The sequence below is a fragment of the Lepidochelys kempii genome, chromosome 1 (genome assembly GCF_965140285.1).
Source record: "Lepidochelys kempii isolate rLepKem1 chromosome 1, rLepKem1.hap1, whole genome shotgun sequence".
Classification (NCBI taxonomy): Eukaryota; Metazoa; Chordata; order Testudines; family Cheloniidae; genus Lepidochelys; species Lepidochelys kempii.
The window spans coordinates 252,133,973-252,150,361 of record NC_136380.1 but is presented as its reverse complement, the minus strand read 5'-3'; the positions used below and the strand labels follow the sequence as shown (position 1 = coordinate 252,150,361).

Below are 16,389 nucleotides of genomic sequence, written 5' to 3'. Positions count from 1 at the left end.
TTTTCATTTAGAAATGTCATCACTACTTAATTAGCAAAGTATTGTTACCTGAAAGTAAAAGCAAGCCTATCTAGGCCATATGGCAGGGTTTTAATCTACATTGTCACAGGATAATCCCATCGAAATGGTTTCCCTTTTCAATCAAAACAGCATTTCACACTTTACCAATATGGGGCTTTTCCTTTTCCTGCTCTAGGGTAATATAGATCTCCCTGTGCAGCCAGTGCAAATTAAAACTGCGCACAGCTCAAATCAACTGCAGGAAGAGAGAGAAAGAGAAGTGTGATATGAGGGGGGAGGAGAGAGGGAAGAAATATACTAAAAGTCCATCCCAAAGGTGGCTTAGTAGGGATCTCTCTTTAAAAAGCTTATGTGCATTAGGGACTAAATTAATTTGGGGTGCGATTTTAAAGGAAAATCAACTTTATATACATGGCCACTTTCTATTCTTTCCGTTTCACAAAAGATTGGTCTAAGCCGATCAAGGAGACATAAACAGCCTCAATGATCTTTATCTGTCTTCCTCTGGTGCTATTGGAAACTTGACATTTGCAGTTTATAAAATAAACAAAGACATGAAATGACTTTTTGGTATTAATTTGACAGAGCAGGAGCCACCATATCACACCCACCACCTGCCTAGTTTGCTTGAAAGGGGGTTCAGCGGGGACTGAAGAATATGGCCCATTGGGCTACGTGTTAAAGTTCTTGGCACCCACAACCAGGACCAGATTTTCGAAAGGGCTCAGTTCCCAGCAGCTTCCACTTATTATGGCCAAATTTGGTGCCTCAGTGGGAGCTGAGCCCTTTTGAAAATCTGTGCATGATTCCCACTCTGAGGAGGGTGGGTAGAAATGCAGAATGGGATTTAATGCTGCTTGAGGCATGCTGGACTTCCTTTTGTGACCAGGAAATTTGCAAGAGCAGAGAGACTATCTGCTGTAAAGGCCCTCTGTCTCCCCCACTAGCTACTATTTATATATTCTCCAGTGCCATCTTATCACCACATCTCTGTGAGGTCAAGAAGTAGTATTATCTCCATTTTACAGCTGGGGAACTAAAGCACACAGAGCTTGTGGCAGGGAGTCGGAAGAGGCTGGAATAGAATTCAGGTCTCCTGGATCCTAGTCCAGTGTCTTGGCTACACGACCGCCTTTCCTAAGTCTCCATTATATTGCCATCTGATTTTGTTTTCTTCTATCAGCATAGGTGCAGAGAAGCATCCATCCTATGAACTTTGGTCTGGACAGTGACTAGTCCTTCCATGGGTACATAGGAGAAGGATCCAAAAGGCACAAAGAGCCTTCCCTGAGCCCAGGCCTTGTACCATGTCCAGAGGCAATCAAAATCCCTGTGCTCTGGGGAGCAAAAGAACCGCTCCCTTTGTGTACTAGTACTGGGGGACACATATTGCCCCAAAGAGGTAGGAAGCCATGATTTTGCTGCCCTTTCTGTGCGGGGGGAGTGGGCTGCATACTCCTGGGGTTCAACAAGGTGCTCAGGGAGGGACTATGCCTCTCTGAAGACACAACACCTTCCAGAGGTCCTCCTGGGGCAGCATGAATCCATACTGCCCCCAGCCCATCTCTTAAAGGCACAGTCTAATTTAGCCTGTTTTTAATGTTGTCTGAGCTGTGTCCTGGTATGAGCCAGCTAGAACATTTTATCACAATTTGGGGAAATGGCAGCTCCTTCCATTAGTTGGTACTTTGTCATAATTTCATGTTCCCAACCCTTATGAAAATACTACAGTATTCTCCATGAATCTAGGGTATGACGATTGCAGGATGTAGTGTCTGGGACCATTGCTGTAGAATATTAGCTTTTTTTTTTTCTTTAACAAGCTAAATTCACTGTAAGAATTGGATCCAAGCATTGTTTTGATCATGCATCAGACAGGACTCCCATGTGGTTTACAGGCTTGGAAAAAACAATGTCTTGATCAGTAAAATCAATGTCTAGGTTTCTGTTATTGTGAAGAGTCTGGCTGAATGTTAAAGGTGGAATGCCATTGTAATGGGATACTCCACTATTTAGACAAACTCAGGCATCTATATTTGCGGTGGTGGGGAGTACGTTTTATGCAGTAGCTTTCGAGGGTTAAAAATCTACAGGGTCAAATCTTTGGCTGCTGTAAATTGGAATAGCTCAGATGACTTCAATGTTACACCAAATTATGCTAGCTGAGGATTTGACCCTAACCCACTACTTCTATGGCCCTTATCATCAGTCAGTCCATAGACTGGAAAACTGACTAGTAGGAATGTATTTACGAATAAAAGCTAGCGGGATAGTGGGTTATGCTGTTTGGGTCTTCAAGAAGTAGGAGAAGGTATTCTGAAACCTGGCACCATTCTGGTTTGCAAGTTCTCTGAGGGTGTCACTTGAACTTTGAAGGAGTAACTCAAGGAAGGACAAACTTGAAAGTAGGAAATACAGGTGCTTATGAAAAATGTAAATTTATTTGTGTGAAAGAGAGAGTACGAAAGAAACATAACGAGAGCGTATTTCAATGTTTTCTTCTGAGATGGACTATTCTCTGGAGCTGAGTAGAACTGTGCATCTATCAAGTCTTACAAAAAAAAAAACAAAAAAAAAACAAAAAAAACCCCTACCTCCCCCTTTCTCTCCCTAGTGCTGCTCAGGGTGGAGGTGCGATTCGCTATGGCAGTTTTTTATTTTCAGCACGCTTGACAGGCTGGGAGAGGAAGGCGTTAATGTTTTCTGACAGGCGACCCCTAATTGTTGACGCTTTTCTTCTCTGCCTTTTCTGTGAAATTCTGACTTAGGCGAGCAGCATAACAAAATGCTCTGGCATTGAAATGTGCGCTTGCCCTGCTCTGAGCTCAGGGGAGCAGCATTATTCATGAAGATTTTCAGCTGTGTTTTGTGTTTTAACTAACCTTTGAGTTTGGTCAGAAGACTAGCCAGACTCCCTTTCTCAAAAGACGGTGCTGGCAACCGGACAATGGAGCCAAACTGTTTTCCCTGTTAAAGAGATAACTATGCCCGTTGAGTTGTACATAGAGAAATTAATCTTCAGGCGCATAGAAACGATGGGGTAACCTCTGTTTGCAATCTCCTGCATGGGGTTATGGATAGGATGCTGGAAAGTGGCAGCAAATACACTGCCTGGGGGCAAAAGGAAAAAAAAAACAAAACCACCTCTCTTGAAAATAAAAGGCATGCTACTCTGCTTACTTACCATTTGCCTTTTGTAGCAGGATTTGTACTGGCTAACATAGTAAAAGCAGGCTTGTTAATTGCTCCAGAAAGAAGTCGCTGGAACTGTGTGATCTTAGATGTGCTTGGGGAATTAGAACTAGTAAATGGTACCTTCACATTTAACGATACAAAGGGGAACAAGAAACCCTCCGCTGCATTTCAAGGCAAACTAATCCATGAATATACGGAGTAATAATCACTGCAGTATACAGCTCCTCCCTCCAGCGCAGCCCACAGGGTGAATGAAGTAAGGGTGTTCCCGACGTGATTTTTGCATTGGGCAGGTGGCCTTTCTTTTCTGTCCCCTTGAACTTTCCTTCCCCCACCCCTTCCCGAAAAGAAAAGAAATAAATAAGAAACGCCCAGGCAGAAGCCGCAGGAACCTTCCCACCACTTTCAAGTTACTTCTTTATGAGGAAAAAAGAAAAGGCGGACTTGTGGCACCTTAGCGACGCCTTTTCTTTTTGCGGATACAGACTAAGAGGGCTGCTACTCGGAAACCTGATTCCTGAGGGTAGAGCTTAGCGTAGGTGCGCTCTGCAAGGTTGATTGTCCCGCTTCTGCTAACAGCAGCAACAGTATCATGGGAGAAGGCTCTGCAAACTACCGGTGTGTTTACGATCCCAGCTTTTGGTGCATTCTGCAAAACCCTTCACTCCACACGCCCCCCCCCCCTTTTTTTCTCTTTTTTTATAATCAGGTAACTGAGCGACCCTTAAACTGCTGTTATCTTAGTGGCAAGGCTTGGGCGGTGTGAGGTGAAGGCGCGCGCATCTGACAGTGGACGCATGCCTGCAGCCAATCAGCGCTGGGAACGAGCCGGGATGGTATATAGCTTGAATAAATCATTAAGCTTGACACGCGCTCCCCACTCTCTGGGCTCGGTAATACAACTCGCTTCCTGCCATTAACCTACAAAACCTCTTTTGTATCAATCTAATCTTGCATACAAAAGACAGAATATAACTTAAACCTGCATCAAGAGGAAAGTCTTCTTCCTCCCCACCCTCATTTTCCTGGGAATCTGCTACTGTGGGGTATAAATGCAGGGGACGGAGGTTAATGATGTACCCTGAAAGGGTGATTACTGTGAAAAGTAATAGAAGCATTTTAAAAACAACACACAGAGAAAGAGATGCTGAGTATTCTTTCATTTTTAGCACTTGGATCCTATTGGAGCATATCGTTGCTAAAGTTGTTGCTAAAGTTTGCAAGGCAGGAAAACAGCCATCGAGAAAGGGCAATGGGGCTTCCATTACATAGCCCTGAACACAAAAGTATTGCGGAAGATTTCCACTCATTTGTAGTTTGCCTCAGATCATGGGTCCACGTGAATATGTGATTAATCTTAGAGTTAATACTACCAGGTCGAGGACTTTTCTGCCATTGCTTTTACCTTATGCTATACCTTGCTGTGATATACGTTGAATACCTTGCCGCATACAGCGAACAGACTGAAAATGAATAGCCAGAATCGCTTCTCAAATCAAGTGAGAAGTGCAAATGAAGGGTACAGCAACACCATGCGTACAGGATGAAGTGAGCCTACCAGCAACTAAAAAAGATTGGACCAGTCCTGCGTTCCTTGTCTATACCCCAAATTCCCATTGTCTGCAGTGGAAATGTTGAATGGCCAGGGAATGAGGATAGGACCAGATGTAGATCTTCAAAGGGGACGATCCAGATTCCCAATGGAAGAAGGATGGGGCTTTCTAGGGGGAACCCAAACTTTAAAAGTTATGATCCTCCAGGCTTGACCTTTGCTCCGGCAATAGAAGTCCTACGATTTGTTTTGAACAGTCAGGTATGAAGGGTGGGGAGAGGACCGTCACTCCAGGAGGGTTACAGGTCCTAATTTGAACCATCGTAGGAAGATATTCAACCCTTGCCTAAAGCAGGATCTAAATTTGCCGAGCCAGGCATATTCAGTCCTCTGCACTTCACTTCACTACAACAAATGTTTCACTTTTTCGGCACACTCGAAGTTCGCTACGCCGGGGAACAAAATCAAACACTTGGGTGACATGAATTTGTTAATAACTCACTTTCTAGCGTTTAAAAACAAAGACCCAGCAATCTCCATCTGCATTTTGTATTTTTCTGATAGCCCTTTGTAGCTTTAAAACTTATACAGCGACCAATAGAAGCCCCTGATTTATGGAGTTTACTAAAGCTAACTGAATACTGCTTGTCAGGGCGCACTGAATGGCTCTCCCGCCTCATACAAGAACAGGCTTTGTGTTGCTAAGCGATTAGAGCAGATGTAATGAGATTTACCCCAATCCTGCTTTGGCCTTTCCTATCTTCAGTAAAATTGTGTGTTTGTGTGTCTTTTTTTTCTTTCTCGCTCTCTCTCTCTCTCTCTCTCTCTCTCTCTCTCTCTCTCTCTCTCTCTCTCTCTCTTTTTCAGGCCTGGGGGAGGAAGGGGGAAGAGGGATGAATTTCTGAGTCTGCCTCATACACTGTAGCAAATAACAGCGTAACTTTGCCTTTAGTTTAATGAGTCTGGATATTTACTATTCAGAAGTGAGCAAAAAAGAACACCTGTCTACACAAGGAAGAGAAATTTCGCCTTTGTAACAGAATGAAACATTATCCTAATGTTATATTCATAGCCATAAATTACTCGCTACACTTTCTTTGCATACCTTATCTACACACTTGCAAAAGTGGGTAAATAAAAAGCGGAGGTGCCTGTAGCGAGAGAATGGATAGGGACATTATAACGGTTATTATTTTCATAATTAAACATTAGTTCTAGGATGGGCTAAAACAAGGAATGTTTGTACGGAGGTCATGAGGGATTTAGTGATTCTCTTCTCTCCCTCCCCCCCCCACTCTTAAATAACGTATTGATAATTTTGAGGGGGGCGGGGGTGAAATGAATGTATAGAAATGCATGTTTAAAGCAATGCAAAAATGGAAAAATTACATTAAATTCCGGTGTAGTCAATGACTTATTCTTTTTAAGGTTTTTTTTAATTAGCCCCTTGCAAATAAATGGTAAAGCTGTACAAAATCAAGCTAGATTTTTAATTCTGTAAGGCATGCTGGCTATCCTAGTTCTTTGTTGGCTGTGGTTTTTTGTTTTTTTTTTAAAGATGCATTTTGCGCTTTGCTTTCCGCTTGGCTTGATGCACGCAAACTGAATTTGCAAGTAATGCAGGAGGAGAAAAAAGGGGGAAGCGAATTCTGGTCACGTCCTTGCTAACTGACAACAAGCAGGCTAGCCAAAAAAAAAAAAAAATCTTTTTGAATCTTGGTAATTGGGTACTTTTACACTCAGATCACGCTATTTGGATAAAATAACAAGTTTAGGAAGATCAGTGTCATTTCTACAACTTTGTTTTTTGTTTTGTTTTTTTATTCCCCGCCCCCACAATCCCGCTTTCCCCCAATGATTGAATTGATTGCTTGTGTAAAATAAACATCTAAAAGGCAAAAAAAGAGTAGCCTGTCTATTTCGGTGGCTCTAACTATACGTTTCCTCATATTTTCTTCTACCCTGTTTCGTTGGAGGCGGTGAGAGGATGGTCGGAGCAGTGAAAATGTGGGATGGAGCGCCCTCTTTTTTAGGGTTCATTCTTTTAGGAAATTCTTTAATGTGCAGTGATTTCACGAGGAACAATGAAGCCATTAATCACCCCCGAGTCTCTTGGATTAGATACACATTTGCAACATAGAAGGGCAAGAAAACAATTGTAATACCTCTGTATCTTTGCATATATACGTTACATCCAGGATACATACAAATACTCTATATGTAACTTATCTCTGGCATGTTATCACTCAACATTTTTCTCTTTACATTCATAGTTATCAATGGCAGAAGTAAAATTACATGCAATAGGCAGCTGATCACTTTAATTTTAAAAAAGGTTTTATTACGAAACTAGCTTGTATAAAACATGGTTATACAGGACTTTTGTAAGTTTGTAATAAAACAGTAAGAAAAGGCAGTGGTATAAGGGCTTTTTTCCTTTTTTTTTTTTCGTTTTCCTTTTTCAAAAGGCAGCATATAAAAACAAATGGCTACCATTTTTGGGTTTGGACAATAGCTGCATAAACTTTGTTCACTTTGAACATTGTTTAATAACATTATTAATACATTAACAAAGTTTCTATAAAGTAAGACACGTTGGTGCTAAAGTACATCTGGAGGAATTCCAAGTCCTTTACAAAACCACATACAAAAAATGGCAGTTGTAAGGTAAAGGTAACGTTGACTACATGTCTAAATATCAAGAGGTAATAAGTATTACTTTTTTTAAAAAAAAAAGTCTCAAGATATACACATTTTAAACCATTTGTACAAAAAACCTCTATAAATTTCTCTCTTATGTACAAAAATAGCTTAATATATCCCCAAACTGGTTAGGATAGATACAAATAGATTTTCTTATAATAAAAAATTCACAAAAAAGGACTGGAAGCATTCAATGATGAAAATGGTAGAAAAAAGTCAAAGTGATGGGGGGAGGGGTGACTTTAGAGGGTTCTTTGAGTACAGCATAGTTTAATTTCAAAATCTCCACAAACATTAGGAAACTAATTGTGGCCATAGCGTAATGAACACCAGTCTTTAAGGGCTAAAACTGTACGAGGAGGGGATGGGGAGGGGAAGAGCCCCTCTCTATGTTGAGGCTAGGCAGTGCTCTTCCCTAGAGGGATAGGATGACACTTGTTTTTGAGGACACATGCTTCATCATGCCGTGGTCCCCGCAGCTTTCAAATCCATCTTGGTCTTGTGAAACTGACCGGAGTGCAAAGGCAGTGAGTGCTTCGGTGTTCTTGGAGAGGCGATACAAACTCCTCGTGTGCTATGTATTTTCCCTTCCGCGGCGGGGGCGAAATGCGTTTTGTTTTTTGTTTTTGCAACACTCCTGGAACAAACAAGAGAGAGGAAGAGAGAGAGAGAGAGTCAGAGTCAGCGTCAAGGTAGCTCTTAGGTACAATCAGCTGCAAGATCTAGGCGGGGGGAATTCTGCTCATCTGCAGCTTCATCAGTGTTCACTGAGCCCTTCCCAGGGCTGCACAGCCCCCCCCCCTTCCCCAATACCACCCCCAGGCTGGGGATCCCGGCAATAAAGGATCCCCCCGGCTGCTAGGGAGCGCCCCGAGAAGGGCTCCCGCAGAAGCCAGACCCACCTGCCGCAGCCAGAGCTCAGAACCAGTTGGTGAAGTCCAGCAGCTCCTGCTCTTCGGGGCTCAGCGGGTCGTAGGACCCTTCGTCGGAGGAATAGGAGGAGACGGGGGAGCCCGCCATGGAGTTCATGTCGTGGGAGTAGCTGGGGGAGATGGTGGGGGACAGCACCCCGGCCTGGAAGGCGGCGCTGACGGCGTCGTGCTCGTCCAGCAGCTGCTGCAGGGCTCGGATGTACTCGACGGCCGAGCGCAGCGTCTCCACTTTGCTCATCTTCTTGTTGGCCGCCCCGTTGGGGACGTGCTCCCTGAGGGTGGCGAAGCCCAGGTTCACCAGCTTCACCCGGTTCCTCTCCCGCTCGTTCCGCCGCGCCACGGCCGCCGGCTGCTGCTGCGGGAGGCTGTAGCCGAAGCCGCTGAAGTTGAGCCGCCTCTTGCAGCGCATCAGCTCCGGGGAGGACGAGCGCTGCCGCTTGAGGGGCTTGGGCGCCGCCGCCTTGCTGCCCGGCTGCGAGGGCTGGCCGCCGGCCGGGCTGAGCGGCGGCGGCGGCGGCGGCGCGCTCTGGGCGGCGGCGAAGAAGCAGGCGGGCTGCAGGAACTGGCTGGCGCCGCTGTCCATCTTGGCAGGGCTGGCGCTGGCCATTGGCAGCCAGGGGAGAGCGAGCCGGGGCGCGCGGGGCTGGCGGGCGCGCGGCGGCCGGGCTCGCAGGGGGGACGGAGAGAGCGCGGCGCTTCCTCCCTCTCTGCCCCCCTCCTCTGCCCCCCTGCGCACCGGGCTGCGGGGAGGCTCGTGGCGCTCGCGTGTGCGCAGCCTGCCTCGCAAAGCCCCCTTTTGCAAGCCAGCGGCTGGGGATTGTGTCTCTTATAAGGGGCGGCCGGGGCTTTGCCGGCCTCTCCCCCTCCGCTCCCCCCCCCCCAACACACCCACCCACCCACCCACCCACTCCCCCTGCGGGGTCCCCCCACCCCCTCCCCACACGCCCTGCACCTTGCGCCGTCCACGCTCCCCGGCTTTGCAGTGAGTGGCCGCGGGCCGGGGAGCGCGGCCGCCTTTTCAACGCGGGGGGTGGGGAGTGGGAGGGGGGGGGGAGAGAAAAAACCCACAACACACGGGGCGCCCCGCACACACGCGCTGGCCCCGGCCCGGCCCCGCCTCCTCTCGAAACAGCTCCCCCCCCCCTCACCCCTTCCCGCAAGGCCTCCAATTCATTCACCCGCCTCTCCCCTCCAGCCCTACCCCTCCCGGGTTTGTTGTTGCAAGTGCGTGCGCCAGGCGCGTGCCGCTCTCCCAGCCGCTGAATAAACAACCGGGCTGGGGAAGGAGCTGCGGGGGGGGGGGGGGGGAGGTTGGGAAGAGACCCAGAGGCTGTAGCAAGCGCTGATGGGCTGGGGGATGTAGCCAAGCCTCGGGGTTGAGGGCGCACAGGCAGCAGGGGAGGTCTTTCTGGGACCAGCCCCAAACCCGAGCAGAAGGGGAGGCAGGCAGCTCGGGGAGAGCTCACCCAGCCCGGCAAGGTGCCCAAGCCAGGAGCTGGCACAGAGGCTTGGTCTCCTGGCCAAGCAGGGGACGCATTGCCGTGTTCAAACTCAGGGTTAAAGCGGCGGCTGCAGTGGGGGCGGGAAAACGCAGGGCAGATCTAGCAGCATCGGGGACCCATAAATAGAGACATTTGGGGGAGGGAGCGAGGGGCGCGTCTTTGGACGCCACTGAAATATACTAGACTTTAGGAGAGAGGCGGTTTTGGAGGGGGAAAGAAGAAAGGCAGGTGGAAAGCCCGATCCCGAGAGATGCTGAGCACCCGCGACTTTCCTGGAGCGCAGTGAAAGTCCAAGGTCGCTGAGCACCTCAGGAGTTGGACCTGCAGTCTGGAAACTTAGCAGTGTTTTGCTAAAGATATAAGGAGGAAGTCTTGGCGTGGATGTGTCCTTTGCTCTGCACAGAGATGCTGATAGTGTCCCTGCAGAAAAAAAAAAGGGCCTTGCAAGCGATATTAGAGAATTGTGGGGGGGATGGAAGAGGTCCCCGGGGTGGGAGTGGGGGGGAATAGACACAAAGAGAGAGTTAACACTTCCTAGCCTGCTGGATTAGGAAGTGGTTGGCTTGTTTAGGTCTTCAGGTAAAGTCAAGGTGCCTGATCATATTTCTTTAATTTACAGGGTATTGTGAGACTTAAGTCAGTAATGTTTTTCAAACACTTTGTTTATTTATTAATATCTGCATTACAGTAGCACGCTGAGGCCCCAAACAAGGTCTGGGTTCCATTGTGTTATGTGCTGTACAAACACATTGTCAAAGAGAGTACCTGCCCTGAGGAGCGTACAGTTTAAAGCCCCTTTCAGGAAAGCATCACTGTTCAGGACAGCATTTAATCCCATACATAAATCCCATTAAAGTCCATGGGAGTTAAGCAATTGCTCAAAATAAGTGCTTTCCTGAGTTGGGACATAAATAGACAGGAGAGAGAAAGGACTGGAGACAAAACTTTTTATTGGCTGTAACTTACAGATGAGGAACTGAAGCACAGAGAATTTAGATGGCTTGTAGAGAACCTGTCTCTGCCAGAACCAGGGACGGCACCAGATCTCCTGGATGTACTAGTCCAGTGTGGTATGTACAAGACCACCCTTTCTCTCTGTTTTGAGATGGTTGGGTGAAAGGTGCTATAAGTGCTAATTATTAATTCTTATTTTATTATGATGATAGTACAAGACCTACGATTTTTTAAAAAAATTTGCAACAATAAGATTTGCATGTTAAAAAGAAGTTATTCTAAGATACTCCTCTGAACCAGGGTGTTTGCCGGTGGGAACCAGCCAGGAAAGGAGCATTAGCTCTGTCCAGCAAGGAGAGCACCTGAAAAATTACTCCCCAATAGTTACCGTATTGAAACTCCCATTGAAGTCAATGGGAGTTTTGATACTGACTTCATTGATAGCCAGAACACTGTTAATCATAGAAATAAGACATGGAAAAAAGTCATTAAATAATCCAATCCATTTTCCCTTCCAGTGCATGATTGTTCTCTACCATAAATTATCTATTGTTTTGTCCAGCCGAGTTTTAAAAGTGCCAGGCATTTGTATTGATGGTGGGACATTTTCATATAAGATTTATTTTTAAAAATCAGTTTATGAATCAGACTAATCAATTTGTGAAAAATATATGCTAAAGAGCTTTCCTCATTCTGCTGGCAATGTTTGGCTAAATAATAAATATAAGTAGCAATACTATGCTTTTCACTCAGATAGCATCTTTCCTTTGCAGATCTCAAAGTGTTTTGCAAGCTTCATAATACTTCTGTGAAGTAGCTATAACGTTACCAGTTTGAGAAGTAGATAAGGAGACTTGTCCAGACAGAGTCAGTGGCCAGGAAGAAAATCCTAGGCCTGTCCTACACAGGGAAATGTCCCCCAAGATTGTAATTGGTTTTAAAAATGGTTCAGCCCGGTCTGCTCTGTGGCTCCAATTGGATTTTAAATTGCTTTAAGCTGATGGAGATTGTTCAACTGACATTTCTTCAGTGTAGGCCAGGTTCCTGTATCTTATCTCCTTGTTCCCTGCCCTCAACCACTAGAGCACACTCTGACTTGGATGGGTTGAAAGTATAGAAGAGCATAACCCCAGTCTAGTGGTTTTCTGGTAGGATACTGCTACTGCAGTGGAGACTGGTTTGCTTTTGGTTCAGGCTCAGACTCCAAATAAAAAGTGTTGCCTGCAGTTTGGACGTTTCACTGGAGGCATTCATATGTTTATGAAGACATGGCCTGCCACTGATTTAACTGAAAATACCCAGCTAAACAGAAATCACTATGGATATTATTGAAAAAGCTGGGTCTTTAATGGTCCTGAATTCTGATCCACCTATGACTCTTGCCACCTGTCCCAGACAGCATGAGGATAATGGCTTCATGGCTTTTCTTGGACAAATTAGTCAGTGCCTTTGTGCCTACTAGATGTTTCCATGAAGTTATTGGTTTAGTTTCCTCCAGGTTTTAGGTTTTTAATCTCCGCTCTCTCAAAATAATGGCCCCTCTATGTTATGTCTTCACCTCTCTTTGTAAAAAGAAAAGGAGTACTTGTGGCACCTTAGAGACTAACCAATTTATTTGAGCATAAATAAATTGGTTAGTCTCTGAGGTGCCACAAGTACTCCTTTTCGCGAATACAGACTAACACGGCTGTTACTCTGAAACCTCTCTTTGTAAATAGTCTACTTATTTTATGTGTGAAACTCTGATTGTACATCTGCTGCAAAAGCAAGCACTGGATATAGATGAAGGGATTTTTTTTCTCCAATCCCTTACACCGGTTTACCTTAGCGTGACTCCACTAAAGTCAATGGGTGAAATTCTGTCTCCATTGAAGTCAGTGGCAAAACTCCCATTGACTTCAGTGAGGTCAGGATATCAGCCAATACCTTTACACCCACACTAAAGCCAGTTATCTGAATGGAGGAAATGGCTCAAAAAGTTGAACTGAAAATAAGTATAGCTCTATTGTTTGAAAGACTCTGATGCACTCTGACAGGCTTTTTATTAAAAACAAAACTAAACTAAAACTAAAAATTCAGCTCAGCTTCATGTACTTTTTATTTATACTTTCCCGTTGTTGCTGCTGAACAATTTATGGGTAAACATGGACATTTTCACACTGGATTAGACTAGTCCAGTATCCTGCCTCAAATAGAGGTAAACATCACATGCTTCAGAGAAAGGTACAAAAATCCCTATAATGGGACTATTATGTAAAAATCTGCCCATGAGGAAAGTTCTTCTGAAACCCCTGGTTAGCTTATGCCAAAAAGCAGGAGGGTTGATATCCTTTATTTTTTTTTTATCATTACGTGAGTGTTCATATTGTCTATATAAATCAGTGGTTTTTAAAATTTGTTAATTTGCGAACTCCTAAAAAAATTTGAATGGAAGTGAAGACCCCTTTGGAAATGACTCCATGGGATCAGTGTGTAAGCTCTTCATGTCTTCCCTAAATGGGGCTGTTAGGCATTACCATGGTTACATCAATAAATAATTATTAATAGTAATAAATAATGAATGCTATCTTGTGACAGTAAATTCCACATGTTAATTATGTATAGTGTAATAATCCTTTGATCAGTTCTGAATTTATTGCCTTAAATTTCATTGTACGTCCCTTTGCCCTTATGAGAAAGATAAAGAGGTCTGCCCCAAAGATCTCCTGTATGTCATATTAATTATTTTATGTATCTTGGTCATGTATACTCTTATTAATCTTTTCTCTGATTAGTCTTAATCTTTCATCCTCTCCACATATGGAAGATGAAATAGGGTAACCAGACTTGGACCCATTGTTCAAGCAGAGGATATACAAATGACCTATACAATGGCATTATATTCTTTTGGTTTTAATTTTCTGTGTAATTAGAAACTTTTCTCTTCAGTAATTAGCTTTCCAGTTGATTCACTCAATGATGTCATAATCCAATGTTCCTGATATCAGAATTCAGTACAAGGAAAGAAGTCCTGACATCAGGAGCCCTGTATTGTGCCATTACAGAAGGAAGAGAACTCTGGTTGTGAAAGAGAGAGCTTCCACTTACACACACACTTTTTGGAAAGTAGCAATAACAGGACAGGAAATAGAGGAAAAAACAAAATGACAGTTTAATAGAGGTTCAATGAAATATATATTCCTTAAATGTGTATTATCAACTTATTTAGAGGCTATAAACTATAACGAAAATAAAGGATAACCCTATTGTCTTCTCACTATAGCTTAATGATAAGAGTAGCCACATACCTACTTGTTAGCCCTATACATATGAACTCGGCTTCTAAAAAGTGATTCTTTTGGAATGGATCATTGTAAAAGGTAGCATGGAAGATGTTAACGACCAATAAACATCACAATGTATAATCGTGAACCTATTCAGAAATGGACGGGGCACGAATGCTTAGGTCCCATCTTACACGAGTCTCAGAGAGAGAGAGAGAAGGTCGTCAAATTAGCTGTATTAAAAAGATGCAGATCATAAATGCAACCCTTGTAGCTTTTGTCCCGCTTTAGACCAGTCCTGACTGGGAGGCGGAAGTGGAGGTAAATGCATATTGTCAGAGTATTTTATCTCGACACAGATGAAGGCAGCTAGAAATCCTAGTGGTTGAACTAGTGAGGCAATATAGACGGATAAACAGGTGTGCAGCAATAGACTCTGGGAGCTGGAGTTCCATTCCTGACATACTCTGTTAACATAAGGTAAACACCTGGGGGGGGGGGGGGTTGGTGTTACCGATATTGCTTTCCCAGGCTGCATGTTTACAGTGCCAGGTTAACATAACTACCTGTTTCCTAAATAAATAAATGATACAAAGTCGTCTTGAAGCAGCAGAAGGAAAAAAACCCCGTTAGTCCAGTGTTTATGGTTTTGAAAGGTGACCCAGTGGGCCTTACTCAATTCTTTCTTCACTTTGCGTTTTGCCTGGGATAGGACTGCAGGCGTCAGTGTTGCAGCGCAATGACATCTAGGAGCATGTTTCGCGGTATCATTTTCAGTTCACCTAGTTATATTAGACCCCGGGCCCTTTTCATGTCTCCTTGCTATTCAGAGAGATGATGGAATGTGCTGATTGCCCTACCGTATCTCCAGGTAGTGGGGGGGGGGGGAATAACCCTCAAAAAGCAGTCCCAAATTTGTGCCAGGGCTGTCCCAGCACCTCTAGATGTGGCAGTTCCTAGCCCCACACCTCTGGGTTGGCTGCATCAGTTATGAATGTAAAGACATTTCCTGAGCCCTGGCACCTATTGCAATTGCTTGAGCCCTTACATCTCTTTCCGTACAAATGAAGCACTATCAAAAACCTTGTTGAAATATTGCAAGCTAGCTCCCGGGTATCCGACTAACTTGATGGTAAAAACGTAATACTAATAAGGCGCAGCCTCTTCTGTAAACCTCCGAATTAGAGCCCCACCCGTCAGTTTTATAAGGATGGGAAAGTACCTGGAAAAGATGGGTAGTGCACGAGATACTGTTGAAGAGCTCCAGTGGAAAGCCCACTGTTTCCATCTTGACAAGGGTTCTGGTGTACGCAGTTAATAGCACACCTGACCCACAAAACAAACTTGCGCTTGCCACGAGAGAGTGGAATAAGGTCTTGATCAGAACACATCTCGTGACTAAACCAGTCCCGGGCTGTCTCTATGGAAAAAAACCAAAACAAAACCCGACTTTTAAAATACTATGTCAAACATTGGGCCTTATAATAGTCTATTGTCTACTTCCCAATCAAGTCACTTACCAGCGTAAGGTATCTATTGATGCTAGATGTATAGATAATGAATATTTGTTGCAAGGTGTCCCCCGCCCCGTTATGCAGTCGCCCCGCACCTGCAGTTAAGAGTTCTTAGAGTTCTTATTTCTCACATAATGATAAATATCCCTTTCACTGGTTTTTTAAAAATCTTGAACTGTCATTATTTTATTGTTGCGTGCTTTTTTCTTTTTCTTTTTCTTTATTTTTTTTAAATTACAGCTACACTCAGGAGTTCTTTTGAAGCCCCCCTCCCTCTTTACTTTTCTAAGCTTTTTTCAAAAAGGCCCATTTACGTTATGATTAAATACAGTCTTGGATAAGCATAACGAAAGTCGTTAATCTATATAGATCTTCAAAGAATCAATATATTCCGAACTTTTGTAGGATTTGTTACACTCCATTTTGTTACAGTAGGCTAGCTCGTCTGGGTCTGGGCACATGTGTTCCTCCCCCTCCCCCAAAGAGTGAAAATAAAGTAAAAGGTCTTTCATGGTAAACAAAACCAGCTTATTCTCCACATAGAACACATGAATAGCTGGAAAAAAACTTACAATAAATGGTGCATTTTTTTCTCTGCTGGGTATAGCATTCAAGATCAGTCCAGTATTCAAGAAGCAGTCCATTTTTTGCTCAGCAAGAGAGTTTAGAAAAGAAGCGTGGGGTCTATTCAAGGATCTTTTCCCCCTTCACAATTGCTGGGCTTTATGAAACCTATCTTCCATGCCTTGTCAG

The 16,389-nt window shown here is 44.4% G+C and overlaps 1 protein-coding gene across 1 annotated transcript; it reads right to left on the bottom strand.

Annotated features, from left to right (window-relative positions):
• Positions 1 to 6,907: 6,907 nt before the first annotated feature.
• ASCL1 (achaete-scute family bHLH transcription factor 1) lies at positions 6,908 to 9,276 on the bottom strand. The gene is made up of 2 exons (XM_073323506.2): positions 8,374 to 9,276; positions 6,908 to 8,108 (listed from the first exon to the last, which is right to left on the bottom strand). The coding sequence occupies exon 1, from the start codon at positions 9,008 to 9,010 to the stop codon at positions 8,390 to 8,392; it is 621 nt and encodes a 206-aa protein (XP_073179607.2). The 5' UTR covers positions 9,011 to 9,276; the 3' UTR covers positions 6,908 to 8,108; positions 8,374 to 8,389.
• Positions 9,277 to 16,389: the final 7,113 nt, after the last annotated feature.

Bases quoted from the DNA above. Each gene is read 5' to 3' on its own strand.
- ASCL1 (XM_073323506.2), bottom strand. From the start codon at position 9,010: ATGGCCAGCGCCAGCCCTGCCAAGATGGACAGCGGCGCCAGCCAGTTC.